General features: G+C 39.8%; 1 protein-coding gene across 6 annotated transcripts in view; it reads right to left on the bottom strand.

Moving 5' to 3' along the window:
- The window catches only part of LOC149256228 (uncharacterized), a 106,233-nt gene that overhangs the window by 56,288 nt on the left and 24,984 nt on the right, over positions 1–24,961 (bottom strand). For 5 of the 6 annotated variants that reach the window (XM_089460696.1, XM_089460697.1, XM_089460695.1 and 2 more), the window contains exon 2: positions 16,726–16,776. The exons of the other annotated variant lie outside the window; for it this stretch is intronic. In XM_089460696.1, the coding sequence (XP_089316822.1) occupies positions 16,726–16,740 (15 nt within the window). In that variant the 5' untranslated portion in view covers positions 16,741–16,776. The remainder of the gene's footprint in view (positions 1–16,725; positions 16,777–24,961) is intronic. 6 annotated transcript variants of the gene reach the window in all.

The following is a 24,961-nucleotide window of genomic DNA, read 5'->3' as shown; positions in this document are numbered from 1 at the left end:
TTGAGGGATCTTTGGACAATAGGTGTGTGTGACCCCTATTATTGCAGTAGGCCAGGTATCTCCCCTATTGTCACCCATAGGGTCTGCGTGATCCTTATCCATTATGAAAATTTGAGTATCTCCCCCTATCTTGGTCTAGCAGAGTGTACCCCAGTTGGCATCATACCCACAAGTCGAACTTGTTGGCATTGTCCCTCCCAGTCTGGCCAACGAGCTGAGGAGGCTTAGGGCGTGTGATCCTTACCTTTGGTAAGTCGGGTATCTCACCGAGCTCGGATTATGATGTAGGTGTTCTACCACATAACTCTTAAGGGTCATTGTTGGGAAGATTAGTAGGTAATAGGATGGATGTGATCCTTACCTCTTATAGCAAGTGGTATCTCAACCATTGATTGCATAATGGGATGCTTGTGATCCTTGCTCGATAAGTCGTATCTCACCTATTGGTCGATATAGAGGGTGGTAGCTGAAGCTCCCCTATGATTCTTCTTCTTTAGATTCGAGAATGACTTGGCAATTAGAGTCTAGCAAAGATGAGACATGATTTGATGACAAGATATTTGCGATGATCACATGATGCAACTGGAATTTCTCCCTAGATAAGAGGGAGTGTTAATTTCGCAGCTAAGTGACAAATTCCAATCATTGGACTACATTCCTCTTTCCGAGATGACCAAAATTGACCTTTGAAGAACTAAATTTGGATAAGGGAAAGTGCATTTTTGAAGATAAGCCCACAGGGACGCAAATTGTCAAGTTCGGCCTAAGGACAAATGAACCCTCCTCCAACGCATATAAATTCAAGTGACCTCAAGCTCATTTGATTATCACATCACAACTTCTCTTCTTCTCTCTGAAATTTGATTCATTCCTATAGGTCTGAGTCAGCTTTCTTTTCACATGTGCGAGGGTCCAAGGAGGCATTTTTCTGCGTTGACTTTTTGCTGGGAGGTTTGGCTTTAGTTTGACCGAGTTTGACTTCATTATTTGACTTGCTTTGACTAGGAAAAAATTGATTTCTTGAGGCCAAGTTGACTAGCACAAAAACCGAGGTGATCTGAGTTCTTTGACTGGCATTGACTTTAGGGTTGACCATAGGTTTGACTACTTAGAAAATTGCAAACTTTGACTGAGTTTGACCAGGTGTTTTTGGACTATTTTCAGTTGTCTTTCACTAGCACTTGAGGCTGCATTTATTGTTGATTTGACCGAGTTGTCTGGAAGGGTTGAGCGTTGACTTTGTTGACTGGTTGGGGCACACTTTGACTGTTGTTGTCTTGGACAGAATTTCTTTTATGATAGTTGACCATATTTAACTTTTTCATCATTGACTCATTGAGACTTGGTTGGTTGATTTGTCGATAAGTCAAGGCTTTGACTTCGACTCTTGTTTATGGATTTGGGCTCATTGTACTCTTTGCTGCACATTTTATAACAATCTAATAGAAGAAGAAATTTCAAAGGGTTTTCCCCCTTGTGGGGTTTGCCCCTGGTCTTTGACCAAATTGGTGTCTCTAGTTGATGTTCTTGATTGTCTCTTATTGTCATTGAATTTATTGTTCTATCTTCAATTACTATTAATCATTTGAAGAAATAATTATTGTTGAAAAAATTGCTTATTGAAGAAGTGAATTGGGTTAAAGTAATTGACATAGCATAGAGCAGTGGAAAAAATGACAGAATGTCGGCAACTTCTACATGCCTAGACACATAGCCTTGTGCAGAAGTACCTACCCGAGCTGCAATGGATCTATCTCTTGGTGCCCATTTTTAGGAGTTGGTTACACATGGGAGAGGTATGTACACTCTTGGAGGCCACACGTGACACCTAGGGTGGTCTTCTAATGCATTATTGTCTTAATGGAGTTGGGCAACTTGGAGACCACAGATGCCACTTATTCTCACTTATTGGCACAATTTGGAGGTGTAGTCTCATAGTCCTAATATTCCATGACTTGTCCACACAAGTGGAGGTTAGGGTGGTTAAAATCCTAATCGTTTTTCCTGTTTTCGGCAAGCTTGCTCACTCACATAGTGCAGCGCTCCTCTTTAGGAGAATCTATTCATTTGTGACTTGGTCCCTCACCTAGATTGAGGAGGCTTCCTCCTTTATGGAGCGTTATCTTGCTTGGAGATTGTACATGTGGCATTAGTCAACCATATTTTACTATTTCTTTGACTTTTCCTCTCAAGCTAGTTGGAGGATAACAATAGGTTTCCCTGGGATAGATCTAGGGTTTGTTAGAGGATATTATTATTTCATTGTGAAACTTGTTGAGTCTAAACTCTATTAACTTTGAAGCTCCTCCACTTGTAATAGTTGTTGAAAATGCTCATCACTTTTCGAGATTAATTTTCTCTAGAGTCTTGTGAATGCTTTTGTAGAAAGGATGGTGACATTTTGCTAATGAGAGGCGATTATATTGGTGTGCTATTGTTGGATCTTTCTTGCTGATTTGTACTTGTAAAAATAGTTCAAGAACCAAACAAAACATATTTGCTACAATAGATGTAAACTAGGTGTGATGATTACTTCTCCCCAGTTTTTCTGCAATATTATTATGGAATGAATCTACATGCATCTAATATCATTGGAGATCTTGCATTAGTTAGTTTTATAGTGACAGTGCACTCTTGAATTTATCTTGAAGGTGAATCTCTTAGAGGCTAAAGCGAACGAAGTTCCTTCTTCAGATTAATTACTCTGAAAGACTTGGAATATAAAGATATCCATGAGGATACAAATGTTATATATTAAATGTGTGAATAAGAATGATGATACAATGAGAGTGAGAGGCTTGCTTATATACCAAGCAGGTGCCTCTTCATGGAGAGTCATGTCTCATTTAGACATGAATCTTCAACCTAATTACTAATTAACTAATCATTATTAATTATCATTTACATTATTTCCTATATATTTATTCATAACATAGGCCCTTCTTTTACAAATTCTGTAGTAATTTCCAGCGAACTTAAGGCTGCTGCAGCATGCAATTCGCAGCCAGGTTTGTTCCTAAAACTTTGTTAGGACAGCCATCTAAGAGGCCCATTTGACCCCATAGCCCAATCTTGAAATAAAGATACTAATCTTCCCCTTTTAACCACCAAAAATTCAAAAACAAATCCACTTTAATTTTCTGTTTTGTAATCTGCAAATTAACAGCAGAAATACTGTATTTTAGATTGTTCCCCAAGTGTAATATAAACAAACCCTCATTTCAATATCCTAAATTAGACATAAATTTTCAGCATGCAAATCCGTAATTTCCAACACCATATTGCACATTAGATTTGCTAATTAACCTATGAGTACTCTTTGATTGGGTTAAATAACCATAAGTACAGATCTGGAATTCAAAACCTTGAACCAGATTTTCCCTAAGCCCTCTGATAGCCCTTGTTCCATCACACATTGTTGCAAATAGATTGCTTTAGGAACCCCCCTGCGCCCCCACCTCCCTTGATCTAGAGGAAAGATGGCCTAAAGAGAGAGATAAACCTACCAAGATGACAATGGGAAGCTTATCTAAGTTACCTTTGGGGTCTCACATTTATCCTTTGGACTTTTACATCAAGTGAGACCCTAAGATGTAAAAACTTTCATTACATATTGAAGTGACTGTTTTAAACTTGGACTCCAAGTACAAGGGTGTTAATTCTTCAACACCCACTTTAACATGAAAATAATACTTTTAAAATTATCTACCACCCTTAATTCAATCAATATTGCAAATATCGTTTCAGGGAATATATTAACAAGGGCTTGAAAAGAAACTTATCAGAAATATCAAGGAAAATATCAGAAATTATCAAAAAATATCAGCAAGAGTAGACATGGATCTGCAAAACATAGAAAATATTGGAAAAATTGGCAACTTGAAAAAATTTGGGAAACCGGAAATATCCGGAGAAATGGGAGATATTTGCAACATTGATTCAAATATTCAAAATTTAAAAGATGATCACAAATATTTAAAATTATCATATTCATTACTTCCATCTCCTTGTCATCTCTATATGTAGGGACCTGTATTGATGCTACATTTGACTGCCATATCCTCTGTGAAAATTTCATTGAAATTGCATGAACTGGAAATTTATTCTTCTAACTAGTTAATTATGCAGTTTATTTGTTACAGCAAATAAAGAATAAATCATTGCAATTCTTCACAATAAAATTACGTTTCAGAAAATAAATTGGAAACTGAGAAATAGATGCACACACAAAATAAAAACGACACCAATATTTTCGAACAATAACCCCAGAAAAACCCTAAAGGGAAAACCGGTGTAGCAGATGAGGGTTTATTTTTATTATGCAACAACAAAATCTGAGTACAATATCTGGATGCCCAAACTGGCAATTCTCCAGCTAAATAATCTGGCCAAAATATTTGTAAGACAATTTGTCTAACCCGACAACTGATCCTGCCCCAAAATTTGGCTACGTGGGCCACTCGAAAGCCCCTGCTTCAGCCTCTACGTAGTGCTTGCACAAGCTCTACTTGCACTGTCTGTGGATCTGCCCAGAAATTGTTGATTTTCCTGACTCTGCCTCTGGAGATGACTCGCTTGGCCTCCTTGAAATTTTCCCAACCACTAGCACCTAAATCGACCTCCTCTTCAACTAAATCGATCTACCCTCTAAAGCTCCTGCGCAGTCACATTGAGGAAATAATGCGGCCCTCTTGCTGCTGACTCTCCAGCACTGGAACACAAAAAATCATTGTTTCTGCTCCCTCTTGCTTATGCTTCCTTCTAGCTCGAACTCTGCAACTGGATAGCTCAATCTGCCAAGGAACTTCATCTTCATCCTCATCAACCTGCCCTTATAATTTCTCGTTGGAACACCAACCATGATTAAATCATCATCAACAGCTAAGATCATCACAAACTCAATCCGTGTGAGTTTCTAGAGCTTTTTCACCTTTGCTTAATTAATTCCTATTAATTAACTAGTTTTCATAAGTTAGACTTAGGAAAAATTTAAATGATGGCTAATTAATTTACTTAAGGCATCTCAAAACCTTATCTTGTGAAACCCTTTCTGGATTTTGAAGATCTCGTGTTCCTTAATCTAGGGTTGAGGGGAGCGCCCCCCCCCTTCGAATCCGATCCCGCTGCACACTCTGAATGGCAGCGCATCGAGTGCACGCTCTCGCAAAAAAAATGGCTCCCTAGCTTTCTTTGCAAAAAAATTCGCAAAGATGTTTTAAATGCAATTTTTTTGCAAAGAATTAAGAAGTTTTTAGTGCGGCAGCCTAATATTCAAGCCAATGGCCCTCGTATTGATATGCAATCCATGGTAATGTTAAATTCTTAAAGTAAAAGTGACATTCTTCCTTATCTTTCATTTTCACCCTTTTACTTAAACTTTTAACATTACCATGAAATGACTCAGGATGTTTGAGAGTGGTTCTGACCTCATTGAATTTCATATGGAGAAAGTAGAATTCTAGATGTTCAGGATTTCAGGATTGGGGGGATTGCAATGTTTCCATTGGATTTTGTCATGTACTAGGGTATGGAACTCGTATTTAATCAAGAGCACCAAGCCCTCTATGTACCTTGATGTTAGTGACTTTGGTTGTCGAACTCCTCTACCATGACGACCCTAGTAAAAATGCACCCATCACTCAAACAAAATTTGGACTTGACATTCTACGTTTTTTCTATCTTACATTAATGCTTAGAGGGTGATATATCCCAAGATAGGCAATGATTTTGATGATATGTAAGTATTTGTTGCAGCGTGATTTTTTTGGATGCTAAAGGCCATCTAGAGCCTATTTGTTGATGTATTTTTGGTTCAAAGATGGATTACACTCTGTTATTTTGGCTATGTGCACCCTTACATGCTATATAAATGAGAACTTGTAATTTTTGGACCTGTGGTTGATGAAGATTATAACTACTAGATGAATCGTGTTATATGGATTAATCCATGTTTTTATGTTTTTTATCACTAATTAATCACTCTACATGCTTTTGTTGACATATATGCATCAAAATATATAAAAATATTATTATATAAAATTCGCTCCCAACCCAGGAGCTTTTGAAAATGTCTCCCCGCTCTCACTTCTGCTCCCAAGCAGCCATGTGTTAGTCTCTTAGACACAAATCGAGACTAGAACACCTGTCCAATGCTACAAAAACTAACATCCTCCATGTTGAAGGCAGAATTTGTCTAGATCCACCTAAGCAATCAACTTACCATCTACTCTAACTGAAGTATTTTGTTACCTAAGCAATGTCATTACCATCTCTTTTCACTAAAGTCAAGATTGAATTCACTTCGACAAGTGGAGTAATCCCACTTATGCACCCTATTGGAGATTTATCTGGATTGCTACTTCAAAAGATGTTATCTTTAATAATTGTTTCAATATCACCTTCTTTGTGCACTGATGCTCCTTTGTTTTACGAAGTATAGGGGTAAACCAACAACTTTGATCAAAATAGGCAATGAAATTACAATTGTCCACACTGAAATTTACCTTATGGAAATAAATATGAATAAATTCTGCGAAAAAATCGTGGTTTTGCGCTAGATAGACAATCTAACCATTTCATTTCCAAACATTGTGATCAATATTTTAAGAGTTTTAGATTTTTGTATAGTTCCTGTGATATGTTAAATGCCTCTCATTCATAAAAGCATCTTCAAGAATGAGGAATGGGTATCTGTCTCTGCGAGGGCAAATGCTGCTGGATTTTTTGCTTTGGGTTTCAGTCTTTAGATGCCTTTTTGAAATTTGTATACACTGGTCCAGGAAACAACACTAGAATTTTTTTGCACTTGGATGTATTCAGAAATCATGTCCCCTAGAACAGGTTTTAACTTTTACTACATGTTAGAGAACCTTTTAAGCAAAAAGAATCCACCAGATAATTGCATCTACTGTCATGCAACATTTCTTCCTGTTAGGGCATGATTCCTCTTGTACATCTTTCTGTTGATTCCTGTACATTTCTCTGTTGCGCATTCAGGTCTGATTCAGTTTGCAACATCCATGATTTTTCTCAAAGATTCTCAAATTATCCCTCAAACAAATGATTTTTGCGCCTGAAATTTGCAGGTCCCTCTTTACATACTGGATGGATTATTAAGGCTTGTCCATAAATAAGGGTCACATTTGAGTTACGTATTGTATGTGCCTCAATGTTGGCATGTATGGTCATGCTCATGTCTGTGTCTTTCTTATTCAAGGCTTCTATGCTCTACACACATTGGGCTCAGGCATTTATCAGCATGTGTTTTCTCTTCTTTGCTACTGCAAGTATGGCAGATTCATTTTTGTGTCTGCACGGCGTCTGTGTCTGGGGAGTTGGTTCTCCACTAGCATAGGGTTCATTCTCCTACCATTTCTTTTAGTTGTCTTGTTCTTTTGGTTGGGACTTTCTTCTAAGTTACCAGAATATGAATACAGAAACGTATCCACCAGATTATTGAAAGGCCATGATCGGGAAACAGTGGAAAAACTGCAAATATAAAAAAGTATACTGATACTTTTATAATAAATAAATGTCCAAGAAATAACTACAAAAGTAGGTCAAGAAGATTTTTGGGTACAATGATGTCAATACAAAGCAGGAGCACTAGGGCGGCTTCTATAAAATTCAAGATGCAGAAAGTAAAAGTATGAATCTACTCTAAATCCCAGAAGGCTAAACCTGAGTATGGAGTATGGAGAGTCAATCAGTGATATATATAAAAAGAGAATGGATCTAGGATCTGTGATACACATGGGATAAAACTGTCATGGTCTATTGGAACCATCTCTCAATACATAGTAAGAAACCGATGTTGGAAATAGTGAGAGGGGTGTGAATCAGTGTTTCTTCGCAGGGTCCAACCTACCCTAGCACCACCCTGCCGCCCTAAAGTGTTCTCAGACTTCAACCTAAAGGTGACTCCAATCACCTGCCTTGCACCACCCTACCACCCTGATCAACAGGCGGACCACATTTCACAATTTTCAGACTGGATCCCCCTGTGCTCTGAATCAATATAAATAAACTATAATGAAAGTTTTAACTTTTGCTGCTCTGCTTGGTATGTATATCGCGTCAAGTCCTGGCAGGCTCACTGCTCAACCTGACCACTAAACTTCAAACACTATTCACCAAACCTGCCTCTGCTCAATCATAATGCCACTGCACAAACTGTACGTCAAGACAAAGTCTGCTAAATGCCCTGTCATCACAATGCCAAATATAACCATTGCTCAATCCTGCTATCTTTGTCCACTACAGATCAAACCCTAGATGTTGTACAATCATCAATTCATGTCAAGTCACAATATCATTGTCATAGAACTCCTGCCTCACTGTAATAGCTAACCAATGCTCTCAAATCAATCCTGGAACAATCCTGCAAGTGAACTGGAATGTCTATATACTATAGGCAACATGTGTCATTGTTATATGTCAAGAGCTGATTTCAATCATGTATATCATAGTGCAGGATCACTGTCATATGTCGCAAGCCTAGCTGTCAAGTCAAGTCACTGTTACATATAATATCTTTGTTTACTGGACCAGTCTCACAAACAATCTTGTGTTCACACTGCTGTATAAGAAACCCTTATTGCCTTCTTACCTTATGACTGCACCTGACCTCAACCAAGAAGATCTTGCACATTGAAATCCCTAACTGTTTCCAGACTTATACAAGGTTCACTGTGTAGTCAAACTGCCGTTCATCAGGAATGTTGACATGTATAACACTGTCTTAGTGTTGTCTACACTACAGTCTCAAAGACTACTGCCACAACTTGTCATGTAATGTTGTACACTAAATCTCATGGAAGATCATGTCATTGTAGGTTACTGTTTGTATCAAAATTATCAACAACCCTTCAATATCAAATGTATCAAGGTTATCAGACTGTCAGACTGTCACTGCCTCTGTCAAGCTCCATTGGAAACTATGTCAAGGTTACTATTTTGGCTATGAGTGTTGTTGGTCTACTATTCTTCATGAGATCGGGACTTTGTGAAGTTTCTTGCAGATACTGTAGATAAAGGTGGAAGACTTCGACACTCTAGAGATGAAGATTTATCACCATAAGGGGTTTGCTATTACTGTTTACAGATTTCTTATTTCAGATTGTAATGTTGATTTGGGGTAGCATCGGACGTGCTCTAGCCGCGAAAATTGGTGGAGATGCTAAGGCACATGAGATTTCCAATACCTAGAAAGGGTTTGGGCAGATCCTAAATAACTTGGGAGATATTAAAATAATTAATATTTTTAATGGAGTCCCTAAGTCTAAACTTAGGGAAATTAAAATATTAATGTGAATTAATATAAAACTGTGTTAGAATGGTCCAAAAGTCATGGATCAAGCCAGATCTAATCTTAGCCATTGATTAGGGACTTAATCTCGACCGTTGATTTGTCAACGAGAAAAGTATAAGAGGAGGCTTGAAGGTCACTTGGAGAACACACCAAGAGATCAAGATTTCGACTTTCTGGGGCTGGGTTTGCTGAGAAAGTTGAGAGAGTGATCTGGAGTTGCAGCTGAGGGGCAGTGAATACAGAAGCAGAGAGGCAGAGATAGTGCCGGGAGGATCAGCGCAGCAGCCGGGAAAGCTGATGCAAAGGGCAGAAGCCGGAACTGCTGGGAATAGCCGGAACTGTTGGAACAGCCGGGAAAGTTGGCGCAGAGGGCAGAAGCCAGAACTGCCGAGAACAGCCAGAACTGCCGAGAACTGCCGGAACTGCCGGGGAAGCTGACACAGAGGGCAGAAGCCGGAACTGCCAAGAACAACCGGAACAGTCGGGAACTGTCAGAACTGCTGGGAACGCTGACACAGAGGGCAAGAGCCGGAACTACCAGGAAAGCTGACGCAGAGGGCAGAAGAGGCTAACGTAGTCCTTAGAGGCTGACGCTGGGGTTTTTCGTGGGGCAGACTGGAGCTGAGGAGCTGTCGGAGTGTTTATCCAGGGTTTCAGCCGAAGCATCTGTCTCCGAAGGAGGGGTACTACTGTCGAGATTTTTCTCTGTTGGGTGAGCCGGATTTGGCACCCAAATTGTATTTTGAAACTACTTAATAAATCAAACCCTCAGATAGTTGCACCAGTTTTCCCGCATTGGGTTTTTTCGAGGACATTAGTCCAAAAACAACGTTGTCACTTGTGTGCTTGTCTCTATTTTCTTTAGTTGATTTGTAATGTGTTGAGCATGTACTTGTATTTATTTCCAGTATTTACATGGTAAATAACTTGTTAATTAACAGAACAAGTAGATAGGAATAAATCAGTAAAGTGCATGAAAGGTTTCTAACGTGTCAGACTTAGAAATTCCAACATGGTATCAGAGCGTGATTGCAGATCATAAGAGAACTGAGGACATCAGCCGAGCAAAGCAGCAACAGCAAAAAACAGTTGTCCCAAGTGACAAAAGTTGTTCCTAGCAGCAAAACAGCAAGGAAGGGGTGACACAGTGCCTGCTTCATCAAGTTTGGGCCAAGAAGAGGTTGCGCAGAGACTGAGGGAGGCAAAGACAGGCTCATGTAGAGCCACGCAGAGGCCAAGAGGCTTGACGCAATTGGCTTAGGGAGCTAGTTTGTCGGTGTTGGGACTGTGCACAGCCTAGGAGCTCTCACCTTCAAGTTGCTGGGGTTTAGGAGATTATGGATAAGTTGCAAGTGGAGCTGGTGGGGTACTGTTGTCAAAACAGTACCTAACAGGGCAAGGCCAAAGAGGAGGGAGTTGCTACTGAGGGTTTCTAGCCGAGAAATCCGAATCAGTGGTCCGGTTGCACAGAATATTAGAGTAGGGGGCATCTCGACATCGGTAGAAGGATTTCCAGGAGGGAAATCGAGGCTCAGAGGGAGTCACATCGAGAACTTCCAGAAGGGAAGTAGAAGAGCAGCGGAATGGCACTACACGGAGTAAGAGACCAGGACAGACTGGACGAAGCCTCAAACTTCGTAGTCTAGAAGGCCAGAATCTTATCCATACTTGATAGAAATCGTGTTAAGCACTTCGCCTTGAGGACGATAGCTATCCTAGTCAACCCAGCTGATAACGACAGGTACGAGGATGCAATGGCGAGGGCTAAGAGTATCATCCTTGATGGGGTCAAGGATCATATAGTACCACATATTGCCGAGAAGAACACGGCACAGGAGATGTGGGAGGCCATGACCAAGTTGTATCAGCATATTTTCGTGCAGAGGAAGATGCTACTAGAAAATCAGTTGCGGTCATACCAAATGAAGAAGGGAGAACAGATCGACCCATTCCTCGGTCGATTGAAGGATATCTGGGATCAGCTGACTTCCATAGGGGCAACGCCGGATCCAGAATTGATGGTGAGAACAGCCCTAAATGCAGTCTTAGAAGACTAGAAGGTGTTTGTCCAGAGCATACTGGGCAGGGCGACCCTTCCAGATTGGGAGGAAATGTGGGCTGAGCAAGGTGGAAAGCAGCGGCAAGGGGATCAAGATCAAGAAGGAGGAGGAGGAAGATGTTGCCCTAGCATCTGAGGGAAAGCAAGAGAAACGGAAGAAGAAGGACCTCTCCAAGGTCAAATGCTTCCATTGTGGGGAGTTGGGTCATTATGCGACCCAGTGTCCAAGGAAGAAGAGTAAGGGAGAGGCCTCCGAGACCAAGGCAGCACCAACAAGGGTAGAGAAGGAAGTGGAGACAGACGATGATTGTGCCATGAGTGCTCATGTGCCACTTCAGAAGAAGTGGGGAGACATCGAGTTGTAGTCAGGAGGACTACAGGCGATGAGGGGCAGGATCCTTGAGGTACCCAGCCTCTTGGATTAGACCTTGCTACGGGAGCCCCGAAGAGGAGTAGCAGTACTAGCGATGTCAGTAGAGACGGATGCGGATGGAGCGACAGAGGGAGCTACAATGCAAGATTCCCAGGACAACGCGAGGCTAGCAGGCTGCAACAGTGCGAGAGGCACGAGAGTGTTGCACCAATGCAGGATGGCACACAGAGGTGTGCAACATTACGAGATGCATGGAGTTGTTGCAGCAACGCAGAGGTCAGAGAGGGAGCACTTGTCAGTGACAAAGGGAGCTTCAGCATCAGAAGTGTTTCTAACCTGATGGAGATGAAAAAGTTGGGAGATCAATTACTTACTTCTCAGTAACTGGGTTGCAGTGCAACAGTTAGCAGTAGTAGTGCTACAGGCAACACAATGCAGCATGATGAGACGAGTTGCGGTGCAGATGCAGCAGTGGCAGTCGCAGAGCCATGGGCAGCAACACAGATGCAGAGGGAGTTGCAGTACGGATGCAACAATGGCAGTGGTAGGGCCATCGGTAGCAGTACAAGATGCAGCAGTGCAGAAGATGTTGGGCAGCAAGCCTAGCATCAACACTGGGACCGATGCCGGATAATCAGAGTGATGCTCAGTGAAGAGTATTATTAGAGCACAGTCCTCACTAAGAGGGAGTGTTGATTTTTGGGGTAGTATCGGATGTGCTCTAGCCACGAAAATTGGTGGAGAGGCTAAGGCACATGAGATCTCTAATACCCAAAAAGGGTTTGGGCAGATTCTAAACAGCTTGGGAGATATTAAAATAATTAATATTTTTAATGGAGTGCCTACATCTAAACTTAGGGAAATTAAAATATTAATGTGAATTAATATAAAATTGTGTTAGAATGGTCCAAAAGTCATGGATCAAGCCAGATCTAATCTTAGCCGTTGATTAAGGACTTAATCTCGGCCATTGATTTGTCAACGAGAAAAGTATAAGAGGAGACTTGAGGGTCACTTGGAGAACACACCAAGAGATCAAGATTTCGATTTTCTGGGGCTGGGTTTGCTAAGAAAGTTGAGAGAGTGATCTGGAGTTGTAGCTAAGGGGCAGTGAATACAGAAGCAAAGAGGCAGAGATAGTGTCGAGAGGATCAGCGCAGCAGCCGGGAAAGCCGACGAAAAGGGCAAAAGCCAGAACTGTCGGGAATAGTCAGAACTACCGGGAACTGCCGAAACTGCCAGAACAGCGAGGAAAGTTGACGCAGAGGGCAGAAATCGGAACTGTTGGGAACAACCGGAACTACCGGGAATGCTGACGCAGAGGGCAAAAACCGGAACTGTCGAGAACAACCGGAACTGCAGGGAACTGCCGGGAAAGCTGACGCAGAGGGCAGAAGCCGGAACTGCCAGAACTGTCGAGAACTGCCGGGAAACTGATGTAGAGGGCAGAAGAGGCTGACGTAGTCCCTAGAGGATGACACTGGAGTTTTTCGTGGGGCAGATTGGAGCTGAGGAGTTGCCGAAGCTGTCGGAGTGTTTATCCAGGGTTTCAACCAGAACATCTGTCTCCGAAGGAGAGGGGTACTAATGCCAAGATTTTTCTTTGTTGGGTGAGCCGGATTTGGCACCCAGATTGTATTCTAAAACTGCTTAATAAATCAAATCCTCAGATAGTTGCACCGGTTTTCCCGCATTGGGTTTTTCCGGGGACAGTAGTCCAAAAACAACGGTGTCACTTGTGTGCTTGTTTCTATTTCCTTCAGTTGATGATCTGTAATGTGTTGAGCATGTACTTGTATTTATTTTCAGTATTTACATGGTAAATAACTTGTTAATTAACAGAACAAGTAGGTAGGAATAAATCAGTAAATTGCATTAAGGGTTTCTAACGTGTCAGACTTAGAAATTCCAACATGTAATACATAAGCTCCTGGCTTTCTTTAGTGGAGTGTCGAACCTTTTTTAAGAATATATACTACTGATTTGTAATAAAAAAAATTGTCAAAGTCATTGGCTATGTAACCAACAGGTCACTTATATATATATATATATATATATATATATATATATATATATATATGTTGCACAAAACGTTGAAATGTTTCGGAGTCTCCGAAATGGGTACGTTTAGAAACGTCACCTCCCAAAAATGGAAATGTCATATATGTATATATAAATGAATATATATAAATAAATAAGTGAATAACACATTATCTTGCAAGAAAAAGGGAATATGACCCATAGATGACAATTTAAAAGGAAAAACAAGTCTTTATTAACTTTAATAGATGATTACATGATGGTCGAGTTTTGGCCAAGTTTTGGAGTTTCGGGTACGGGTATGGCCCGAAACGCCAGGTTCTTTAAAGTTTCGTGCAACATATATATATATACTGACTGTTGTTGTAAGGTCACTGTTAAGTCGTGGTCATGTTCACACACACTTCAATATCAAGCATATACTGCAATTACTGTTATACTGTCAATCCAAAACACAGCAAAATCATAAATCAATCATTGGCTTTGTGCATTTGATCCTTGAAGTTGTTCAATGAGTGTGTTGAGTATAGCACAATCTTCATTAAGTCATCTCACAGAACGCTGTTATAAGGTTATTGTCTTATGGTTAACAAGAATCAGTTTTCACTATCCCTCTAAAACATTGTCTACAGGCCACCACTGTCTTTCATATTAAGGATGATGATTTTTGTCAAGTTAACCAACAATGTTAATCAAGGTCACAACATAATTGGCTCAATACTATTGTTCTTTTACTTAGGATCAAGCAAATATAATCTTACTGCTCCAAGATTGTCCCTGTAGGATTGAGAACTGCAACTGTAAGTGTATAAATACCATCAATTTCCAGTCATTAGTTAAAACCACAGCCTTGTAAATCTACAAACTGTTGTTCTTTTAGGACTGAAAGTGCCCTAATGAGGGCCGACAGCTGTAATGAAAGCCTACACCTACAATTAAAATGATACCCAAGCGAATCCCAAAAAATCCAAAAAGAAAATGCAGTAAAAACCCTTGTTGTCCTGATATTGACACTATAGCACAGGAATCACAAGTCCGAATTTTCTACTGAATGAATGACCACAGGTCCAAGCTTTTGGAAGTAGCCATCATGACTTTCATTGGTTGATAAATAATTCCAAAAACTGTTGTTGTCCATTGTTCTGTGAGATAGAAACGAATCCCTGAAATTTATCAATCAAAGAATCCCTAACGAATTTGCCAATCTTTTATGACTTCTTTTATAGATGGTTGAGCGATGCTCAAGGAAGGTAGGCCGACCTTAGATTTAGGAGAGAAAATGTTAGTTTCAAGTTGAATTTCGACCAATAATGAGGAGGGCTTCATTTTCAATAGTGAAACTGTTAGAAGGTTTTAGAGCGGAATATATTAAATTTAAATTCAACATTTGAAATTGAAGCCAAAGAAAATAAGGTGACCTTAGGATTTAATTTATTTGACTTAATTTAAATTTTTATTTGTTATTTAGAGAGATATTAGGATTGAATTTAATTTGTCTCCCTTCTTTTTAAAACAAATTTTTTGTGTTTTAATAAAGGTTCCTCTTAATTTTTGACTTACAATGTTAACCCTTAATCATTAGTTAATTATTAATTCATACATGTTCTTTTGCCATAAGAATAGTTGTTTAAATATAAGGTGATAAATCCTACAAACTTTTGACTTGACCAAGGTGAAGGGGCCATATGGTCACCCTCTGGGGTTTTAGCCCACAAACTGGGGTCCTCAACTTCAAACACAAATATATCTCAATCCATGAGGCCTCTCAGGGCATGCCACGTACTACCAGAAACATCTTAACGAGGAGAACCCAATGATGAGGATCTCCAAAGCAAACTCAGTCTTTGGCTACTTCAATCTGGGTACGTCCTCAGTCCAAAGAACCCAAAATAACTAGTGTTTTCAACCATCCAATAGTGGAGCTTAACCCAGACAAATATAAGAGCGTTCATTAATAGTTTGACATCAAAGGCATGTGTTTAATCAAAGTCAAACCCCAGGGTTGACATCAATGACAACACCATTCAACAAGAGACATGTGCTTGTGTAGTTACTTAATGTCATTTTAAACTTGTTTTATTATCTACAATATTATGACTTCTTAATGAACTATGATAAAAGCACTTTCACCAATATGCTAACATAAACAGTAAAGTAATGACCATCCATAAAACATGAAATCAACAATATGATTATAACCATAATGATCAAGTATTCTTCCCTTAAGAAATGTACACTGGATTATACACTTTAGAAAGCGTGAATTTATCCTTGGTAATAAATGTTGTAATTCAAAACACCTGCATCATCGTTCTGGAATTGACACACCTAAACTCAAAGACGTGTATTATTGTAACCATGTGGTTCATACAAAATCGCTTTCACTTATATACTAATATAAACAATAAAGTAATGACCATCCATAAAACATTACATCAACAATGTGATTATAACCATAATGATCGAGTACTCTTCCCTTGAGAAATGTACATTGGATAATGCACTTTTGAAAGCTTGAAATTATCCTTGGTATCAACGTCATTATTCTAGAATTGACACAAATACACTTGAAGACATGAATTATTGTAATCATCTGGTCCATAGCCTTGCCAGTCTATCTCCATAAATAATCTTACTAGAATACAAAATTAGAAAACATAGTCTTTCCTACAATAAAGTCTATGGATGCCACATACTAAGCATGGTAGACGAAGGAAAAATGTTGGAATTCAGTCATCAAACCCTTTAAGTGGCTACACAAATTGCTTAATGATTTTAGCCCTAAAACCATAAATCATGTTTAACCAGAAAACAAAAAACCCTAATGCCACCTCTTGTCCTATATAGAAAAGAAAACATTAACTTCAAATGAATAACATAACAATCATGAACCTGAAAAAAGTTGGAGATCTAAACGATGAGATAGAAGGGATGGGCATATACCTTCAAATTAGCCATTCTGATGACGCAAATGAAAATCACAATCTAAGACCTCTGCAATAGATAAAAAGGTCAACTTGATAAATGCAACTTCAAGCAAAACTCTAACACTGATAAACTAAGAACAATATATCAAAAAATGTGCAAATTTCAAATGAAAAAGAGATAGTGTCCACAAATGACCAAAAACAAACCATATTGATGCACCAAAAATAAATCTTACACAGGCATGAAATCGAAGCCCTACTATGATTAAGTACACAAATGTAATGTAAGTAGTCGCCAATGGTACTAAAAATATAAATAATGGAAAGAAATTGCATAATAGATGTTCAACATAGAATAGACAACTAATTAATTATCAAGAGGGAGAAATCAATCAACTAAAACTCCCTATGAAAACTGTTACCCATCCACACACATGGGTAACGCTAGGAGAAAATTTTCTCCTTCGATGCAGCTTGCCAGCCAACAGCCCCTGCTATGATCCACGGATAGCCCACCTGAGATGCATCTCACCCATTCTCCAGCCAATGCATTCACTGGTCTAACCTACTTATCCAATGAAAGTGGATCAACTATTGTGAGGTACATTAATTAATTTTGCATTCAAGTTCTTTCAATTAATGTTTAAGGCATTCTGGTATGTAACACAGGCTAAAATTGGATTATAGACCACTATTGGTTGTGTATTTGTTCCCTTATTTCACCTTGCGTGTTATCATTTGCCTGTAGTACAGAGCAACCGTCCTTAAGGTCTTTCTTTCACTATCTAGGAAGGGCACAAATAGGAGTCTCTAATGGTGGTAGTGTTCCATGTTATTCATGCTTAACACTTATCATCATTGCCCTCATTATGTTATCCCATCTTTTGATTGGTTGTTGTCAATCACTCATATTGCTTCCCTATTGACCTTGTCCTATGAGAAGGGGTTGGAATAACTTGATGTTGATGCATGAGAAAATAAAAACCATGAGCCAAATATCAAAATGCAAACAAATGGCAAGGGATATAAAGCAAACAAAAGCCAAATATAGCTTGAGTTCTACCCCTTCCTATATAGCCAATCATCCTTGAGAGTATCCTATTACAAAAATTAAGCACATAAAGTGACCAATAAAACTTGAAAGAGTTTTTTGTATTGAGTGAATAGTAAGAAAGAGAAAGCTTTCTTATATAGCTTACAATGGAGTCAAGCTAATCCACTTTATGAATGTGGGATAGACCTCAATACACACTAAAGTGAAATAAGACATAAAAAGCATAAAATAAACTAAAGTCCAATTGACTTTATTAATGCCTAATTGACCACTATCAAGCTAACATTTACTTTAGTACCCTCCCTTAATGGTCAATCTACTAATTACACCAAGCTTATCTCAAAATTTTACATATTCTTCAAAACCTGCAACCACAAAATCTAGTTGGCCAAGTCCAAAGCCTCACTAGGCAGACAAGGTCTTAGGACAATAAGAAAATTGGTTGCCATTGTCACCTCAACAACCTTTCTCCTACACTTTAGTGGTATTTGACCACAAAGGAGGCTTTCCTAACAGCTCAACTAAAGGATATTCATTCATAATGGCTCAAAGCGAATGATATGAGGTCAAATAAGCAAGATATAGTACCAGCACAGCCTAGAAGCCCTAAATAATCTATGTCAAAGTGCAAGTACTATATTCCTAGACCAATTAAAGGGTTGTTATAAGTTAGGGTTTTGAAGATTTTCAATGATAAGGCATGTGATCCCAAATAATAGCCCAAAGAAAAGATCTTTTAATGAATAATCAACAAAGGATGCAAGACCTTCATATAAATACATGGAATTTTATGGCTAAAATAATGCATAAACAACAAATAACAATAAGTGATGACATCAGCCTGAGGAGAAGGGTTTAATGTGCAAGAATGCTAGATTTTGCTCTTATATTATTTATTAATGCATTTCCTACTTTAAGAACTGTTACCACTCAAACTAGCAGGGGACCTAAGGGGGATCCCTAAAGGGCAAATGTTAGGCCAAGGGAAACAAATAGAGACATAGCCCACTGTCACCTCAACTAAGGCTACCTTCTATTTATGGACTTTCACCGATGGGAGGAGACCCACTATACTATTTATAGTTGGTTGCACCATAATAGGCCGACATGATTGCAAGTTGGACCGATGTGTCATTTAGTGAAGATATAATTATCCCTCTTGAAGTCGACTTGAGGAGGAGACTTTGCTTGGTACTGGAGGGCCTTCCTATACATTTAATAACTTATACAAAAGTGTAACATGCCCAAGAATGGTCCTTCATATATGGCATAGACTCAATTTGACTTTTATGACTAGATGACAAATCCTTAAGGCTCACAACAGGAGCCATCACTAAAATAAAGTTCCTTGCTCGTGAAACCCATGAGACAAGCATTACAATAATTTTATTTTTCTTCCTTTCATCAATTACATAAAATCATAATTACACATGGCATTATGAACACCAAACCTAGTTACACTTTTCAACGCCAAGTTGGATCAAATTGCAAAAAGGTGGTACTTTGTGGGGTACAAAAAGACCTCAAAGGCATATCGCATATTTATTCCAAGTGATAGGAGGATTATTGTCACATGTGATGTTAAGTTCATGGAATATAAAGACATACATGAGGTCCAGAGATTTGCTACCAATTGATCAAAGTGAGCAGCCAGCAGAAGCTCCAAGGATTGAGCAACAGAATCAAGGGCAGCAAAGCACCAGTAAAATTACCAATACGAGTACATGTGCAAGAGTTCCTAAGAGTTCGCAGAGTATGGAGCAGCAAATGTAGTAAATATGAGAGATGCATCAGGAGGACGTGGAGGTTGGCATTCCACCCTCTACAGTTGACAAGAGGAAGCGTGATGTTCAACAAACACTTAGGGATGTTCAAGAGTTTGTGGGAGCTCCTAGGAAAGGCAGTAGATAGCAGAGACAACCAGACAGTACACTGGCTACATGGCATTGGTTAGTCAATTGGTAGATAGCGAGCCTTCTAACAATCAGGAGGCCGCACAAAAGCGAAGTATGGGACGTTGTTCCTAGACCGACAGATAGGGCGGTGGTTGAATCACGCTGGATCTTTAAGATCAAGCACGATGCAAACAATAGCATCAAGAAATAGAAGGCAAGGTTTGTAGCCAATGAGTTTTCTTGAAAGGAGGGAATAAACTATCAGGAGACATTCACTCTTGCAGCCAAGTATACCTCTATACAAGCCATGATCTCACTCGCATAATAGATCAGAAGGCAGCTCCATCAATGTCAAGAAAACGTTCCTTAACGGTGAGTTGGAAGAGGAGGTATACATAGCACAACTAGAGGGCTTTGTGGCACACAGCAATGAGACCCACGTGTTCAAATTGAAGAGAGCTTTGTACAGGCTAAAGCAGCCTCGTAGGGCGTGGTATGAGTGCATTGTTAGATACTTGGAGGGAATGGGCTTCATGAAGAGTGAGGCGAATGCATATCTCTACTATGTGGTGGTTGGGAGTGAGGTTCTCATTCTCGTTCTATATGTGGACGACTTGTTTCTAACAAGTTCACTAAGGCTCATCGAGGAATGCAAGAGGGACCTTGAAGCATAGTTCGAGATGAAGGATTTGGGGCTTATGCACTAATTTCTAGGCATGGAGGTGTAGCAGACAAATGGGGAAATTTTCCTTGGGCAAGGGAAATACTACATCGAGATCCTAAGGAGGTTTTGGATGGAGGATTGCAGAGCCATGTCCACACCCATGATCACGAAGTGGAGGAACATAGACACATCCGGGGAGAAGGACATAGACCCCAACTTATACAAGTAGTTGATTGGCTCTCTCATGTATTTTGTTGACACCATGCCAGATATATCCTCTACAACAAACTCTCTGAGTCAGTTCATGGTCGAGTCGAAGACAGTGCATTGGACAGTGACAAAGCATGTACTACAGTATTTGCGTGGTAAAATCGAGTATGGGGTAATATATGCTCAAGGTGATGGTATCAAATTGGTGGGCTATACTGACACAGACTAGGCAGGTAGTACAGTAGGCCAAGAAAAGCACTTTTGGGTGCCGCTTCAGCATGGGATCAGGGGTTGTCTCTTGGTACAGTAGGAAGCAGAAGCCCGTGGCACTGACGTCTGCAGAAACAAAGTATATAGCAGCTAGCATGGCGACATAAGAGGCCATTTGGCTTCAAAAGTTGTTAGTAGCCTTGTCATGTTAGAGGGTTGAGACAACAGTGATAATACACTACAACAATTAGAGTTGCATCAGGTTTTTTGAGAATTTGGTGTTTCACGACATGTCTAAGCATATAGACATCAAGTATCACTTCATCGGGGATTGTGTACAGCGTAAGATAGTTCAGCTACAGTATATACCTACAAATCAGCAGGTAACAAACATTCAAACGAAGGCCTCAGGGAAGGAAAGATTCATCTTCTTCAGAGATAAGTTGGTTGTCATGCAAAACACCTTCCTCGGTAAGACGGAGTGTTAGTTTGTGTAGCTCGAATAGGTGTTCTAGCCTCAAGTCGTGTCTATGAGGCTAGAAAGACGGATGGATTAATTATCTCCAATACCCAACAAAGAAAAAAAAATTAAGGAAAATTGTCTTAATTAGATTTAAATTGCTAGTTTAATTATTTTATGAGTCTAACTTGAAAAAAGTGGCTAATTAATCAGTATTAATTGAGACAAATTGATTTTTCTCTAGTGACTTTTAGAAAAGTGATTGAATGAAGTCAAGATGATCTTATCCATCGATTGTAAATATATCGTGGTTGTTGATTGCTCAATGAGAGATGATAAAAGGAGATTGATGGGTATTGTGGAGATTGTGAAAATTTCTGAATCTACACATCAAAAATCCTACTGCAATCACTAGTTTATCATCTCCTACTTGTTTTTGCATTCAACAAGTTATTTAATTATTTAAATAGCGATGAAACACTATTGCAAACTACACATACATGCAGATCATGAACTGAAATAGAACGAGACAAATACACAAGGGACACTGTTATTTTTGGACAATCGTTCCCGGAAAAACCCAATTCGGAGAAACCGGTGCAACATATAGAGGGTTTGTATTATTAATCAAGCAAAATCTAAGTACAACAGGTTGCCTCTCACACTCGCTAACCTTTCAGAGATATTAAGGCAGCAAGAAATACATACGAGGGTTTACCTCGTTCTCCAAGTCTCAACTGATCCACTAAATGGCTGACTCCGACAAGAACTGCTAAAATCCCAGCTCAATCTGCTTTGTGTGGGCTAGCGTCTTGCCTCTGGGAGACTGCGTTGCTTCTCTGCTGGATCGATTTTCCCTTGGAAGCTTCGACTTCAACCCTCCCGGCTCAGAACATCGAACTCCTAGCAAAATCTTGAACTTCCCTCAATTATCTCGCACTGCCACTGCAAGAACCCTCTTGGCCTGTGTCAGCTCTGCGTGAGCCCCTTCCTGGGCTGTGTAGGCCTCTGTGTTGCCTCTTTGATGCTACTGCTGCCTCTCTGCCTGGTACTCGTTGGCTCGAAACTCCCTTCCAATCCAACTCTCTGCTATTGCCCCTCTCACTGCAATAGATCACTTGTTCGATTTTCTCAACAAACCTCGCCCCAAAAAAATCAAACTGACTGATCTCTCAAGTGTATCTCCAACTGACCCTCAAGCCTCCTCTTATACTTTTCTTGTTGATGAATCAACTGCTGAGATTAAGTCCCTAATCAACGGCTAAGATTAAAACAGACTTGATCCTCGTCACTTAGAAGTTTCTCACCCATATTCTTATTATGACCCATTAATATTTTTATTTTCCTAAGTTTAGACTTAAGAACCCCATTAAAAATATTAATTATTTTAATAACTCCTCATCTGGGTGGAATTTCTCCAAACAATTTTTGGGTCTTGGAGATCTCATGTGTTCTAGCTCCTCCACAAAATTTCGGAGCTAGAGCACATCCAATGCTACCCAAAATCAACACTCCCTCTTAGCGAGAAATGTGCTCTAGCAACACTTCTCAATAGAACTATTACATTGATCCACTGCATCGATCCTCTATATTGTTGATGCTTGGCTTGTTGCCCTTCATCCACTGCATCCTGTATTCTTGCCCATGACTCTGCCACTGTCACTGCTACATCTGTACTACAACTCCCTCTCAAAATGTTGCATCATGTTGCCCATAGCACTGCCACTGCTAATTGTTGCATTGCAAGTCAGTTACTAAGAAGTAATTAACTGAAACTTCACCCAAAAACTGACATGCTGGTTAGTATGGATGCCTCGTGATACTGAAGCTACTTTTGTTGCTAATCTGTGCTGACCCTCTGTTGCTACTGCGCTACTGCAATCTGCTTTGTGCCTCTCACACTGCTACAACGTCCACTACGTTACTTCAAACTTTGGCACTCTAGCTTTGTCGTTGTTGCTCCATCACACCTCGCACCAATCGACACCCGTCATTTTGCTACTGTCATTGAGGGCTCCCGTAGCCGTATGTGATCCAAGAGTTTGGACACCTCAAGGATCCTGCCCCCTCATGTAGTCCTCTCGACTACAACTCCATGTCGCCCGACCTCTTCTCCAGAGGCGCATGAGCACTTATGGCACAATCGTCATCCTCGCCTTCCCTGTCAGCCACGATCTCGTGGTACAGCAGGAAGCAGCAGTCAGTGGTACTTAGTTCAGCAAAGGCAGAGTAGATGGCAGTGAGTATGGAAAATTGTGAGGCAATATGGCTTTGCAAGATGATTGCAAGATTATTTGATCTTGAGATAGGGCTAATAATGATTCACTATGACAATCAAAGTTGCATCAAGCTCTCTACGATTCTTGTGTTTCATGATAGGTCCAAGCATATCAAGATCAGATATTATTTATCAATGACATAGTCCAAAGAGGTGTTGTGAGATTGCAGTACATTTCCACAGAGGAGCAGGTGGCAGATATTATCATTAAGCCTCTAGTGAAAAGGAAGTTTGTGAAGTATAGAGAAGTTGGGGGTAGTAGAGAATCCCTTCCTTGCTAGGAGGGAGTGTTGAAGCTTGTGGTAGCTTCGGAAGGTCTTGTTGAAATTTGGTACCGGAGGACAGGTGGTTCCCTTAGGCTTTGATCTTTGGCCTAGGGAAAAGTGTCCAAAAGAATTTAATTTTTCTCCTAAAGTAACTTTATAATTTTTATAAAGTTAAATCTAATTTAAAAGTGACTTTAAGTGATAAAGTTACTAAGTCTAATTTTAAAGTGACTTTTATAAAGTCAATGAAAAATTAGAAAGGAAAAGTGACTTTGGAAATAAATGACTAAGTGGGTCTTTATTAAAATGGGGTGAATTAAAAAATAAAAAGTGAGATTTAAATGAGCATTTAATCTCAGTCTTAGATCTCAATCTATTTCAGCCATTGGATTTAGGGATCACCCAAAAGTCACTTGGATCACCCAAAAATCACTTGGGGTTAGATTAAAGGAGGAAAAGGTCATTCATTCTTTCATGAGCAGATTGGGAGAATGAGAGCAAGAGAGCAAGAGAGATTTCTGAGCAGGGAGGAGAAGGAGACAGCAGCTTGGCACACATTCCAAGGCAGCAATTGAGCAGATTTGTACAGCTGGTTCAGCACACAGTGAAAGGCAGATTTTGGCACGATTTTCGAGGAGTGGTTTGCACAAAAATCGAGGAGCAATTTGTTGATTTTTCTGCATGCAAAACGAGGGTCGTACAACGCATTTATTGCAGGTCGTACAGTGCATTTATTGTAGTCTGTACAGCGCATTTAATGATGGCCGTACAACAGCATTTAATGCTGAAAGTGGGCACGAAAATCGAGGAGGTCGTACAGCATTTATTGTTGTCCTGTTTGCTCCAATTTCCAGTTTGCTGTGAGGCATGGGAAAAGAGATAAGTTGTAAATTTGCTTGCTGATTTTTTTGCTGAACATTTCTCACTGTGAAAAAGGCATTTTCAGAAATAAAGAAGAGCTCTCGAATTGGTTTTCCCCAAGAGTTGTAGGGGGTTTTTCCAGGGTCACATTGACCAAAAATCTCAGTGTTTAAATGTGTTTTAATCGCTGTTTATTACTGCTGATTTTTATTTCTGCAATTTCCAGCATTCTGTAAAATTTCCAGAATTTGTGTTTTCAGCAATATTTATTTTTCAGCTTGTTAAATGTATGGCTATGGGAAAGGGCATTTAACTACATGGGAGAAATAAGGTGAAACTGAAAACCGGGGTGGG

This window comes from Pinus tabuliformis, chromosome 7 (assembly GCF_031772625.1).
Source record: "Pinus tabuliformis cultivar Carrire ecotype Pingquan chromosome 7, CPIR1, whole genome shotgun sequence".
NCBI classification, from domain to species: Eukaryota; Viridiplantae; Streptophyta; class Pinopsida; order Pinales; family Pinaceae; genus Pinus; species Pinus tabuliformis.
The sequence above is the reverse complement of the archived record's forward strand: the minus strand, read 5'-3'. Positions and strand labels throughout refer to the sequence as shown.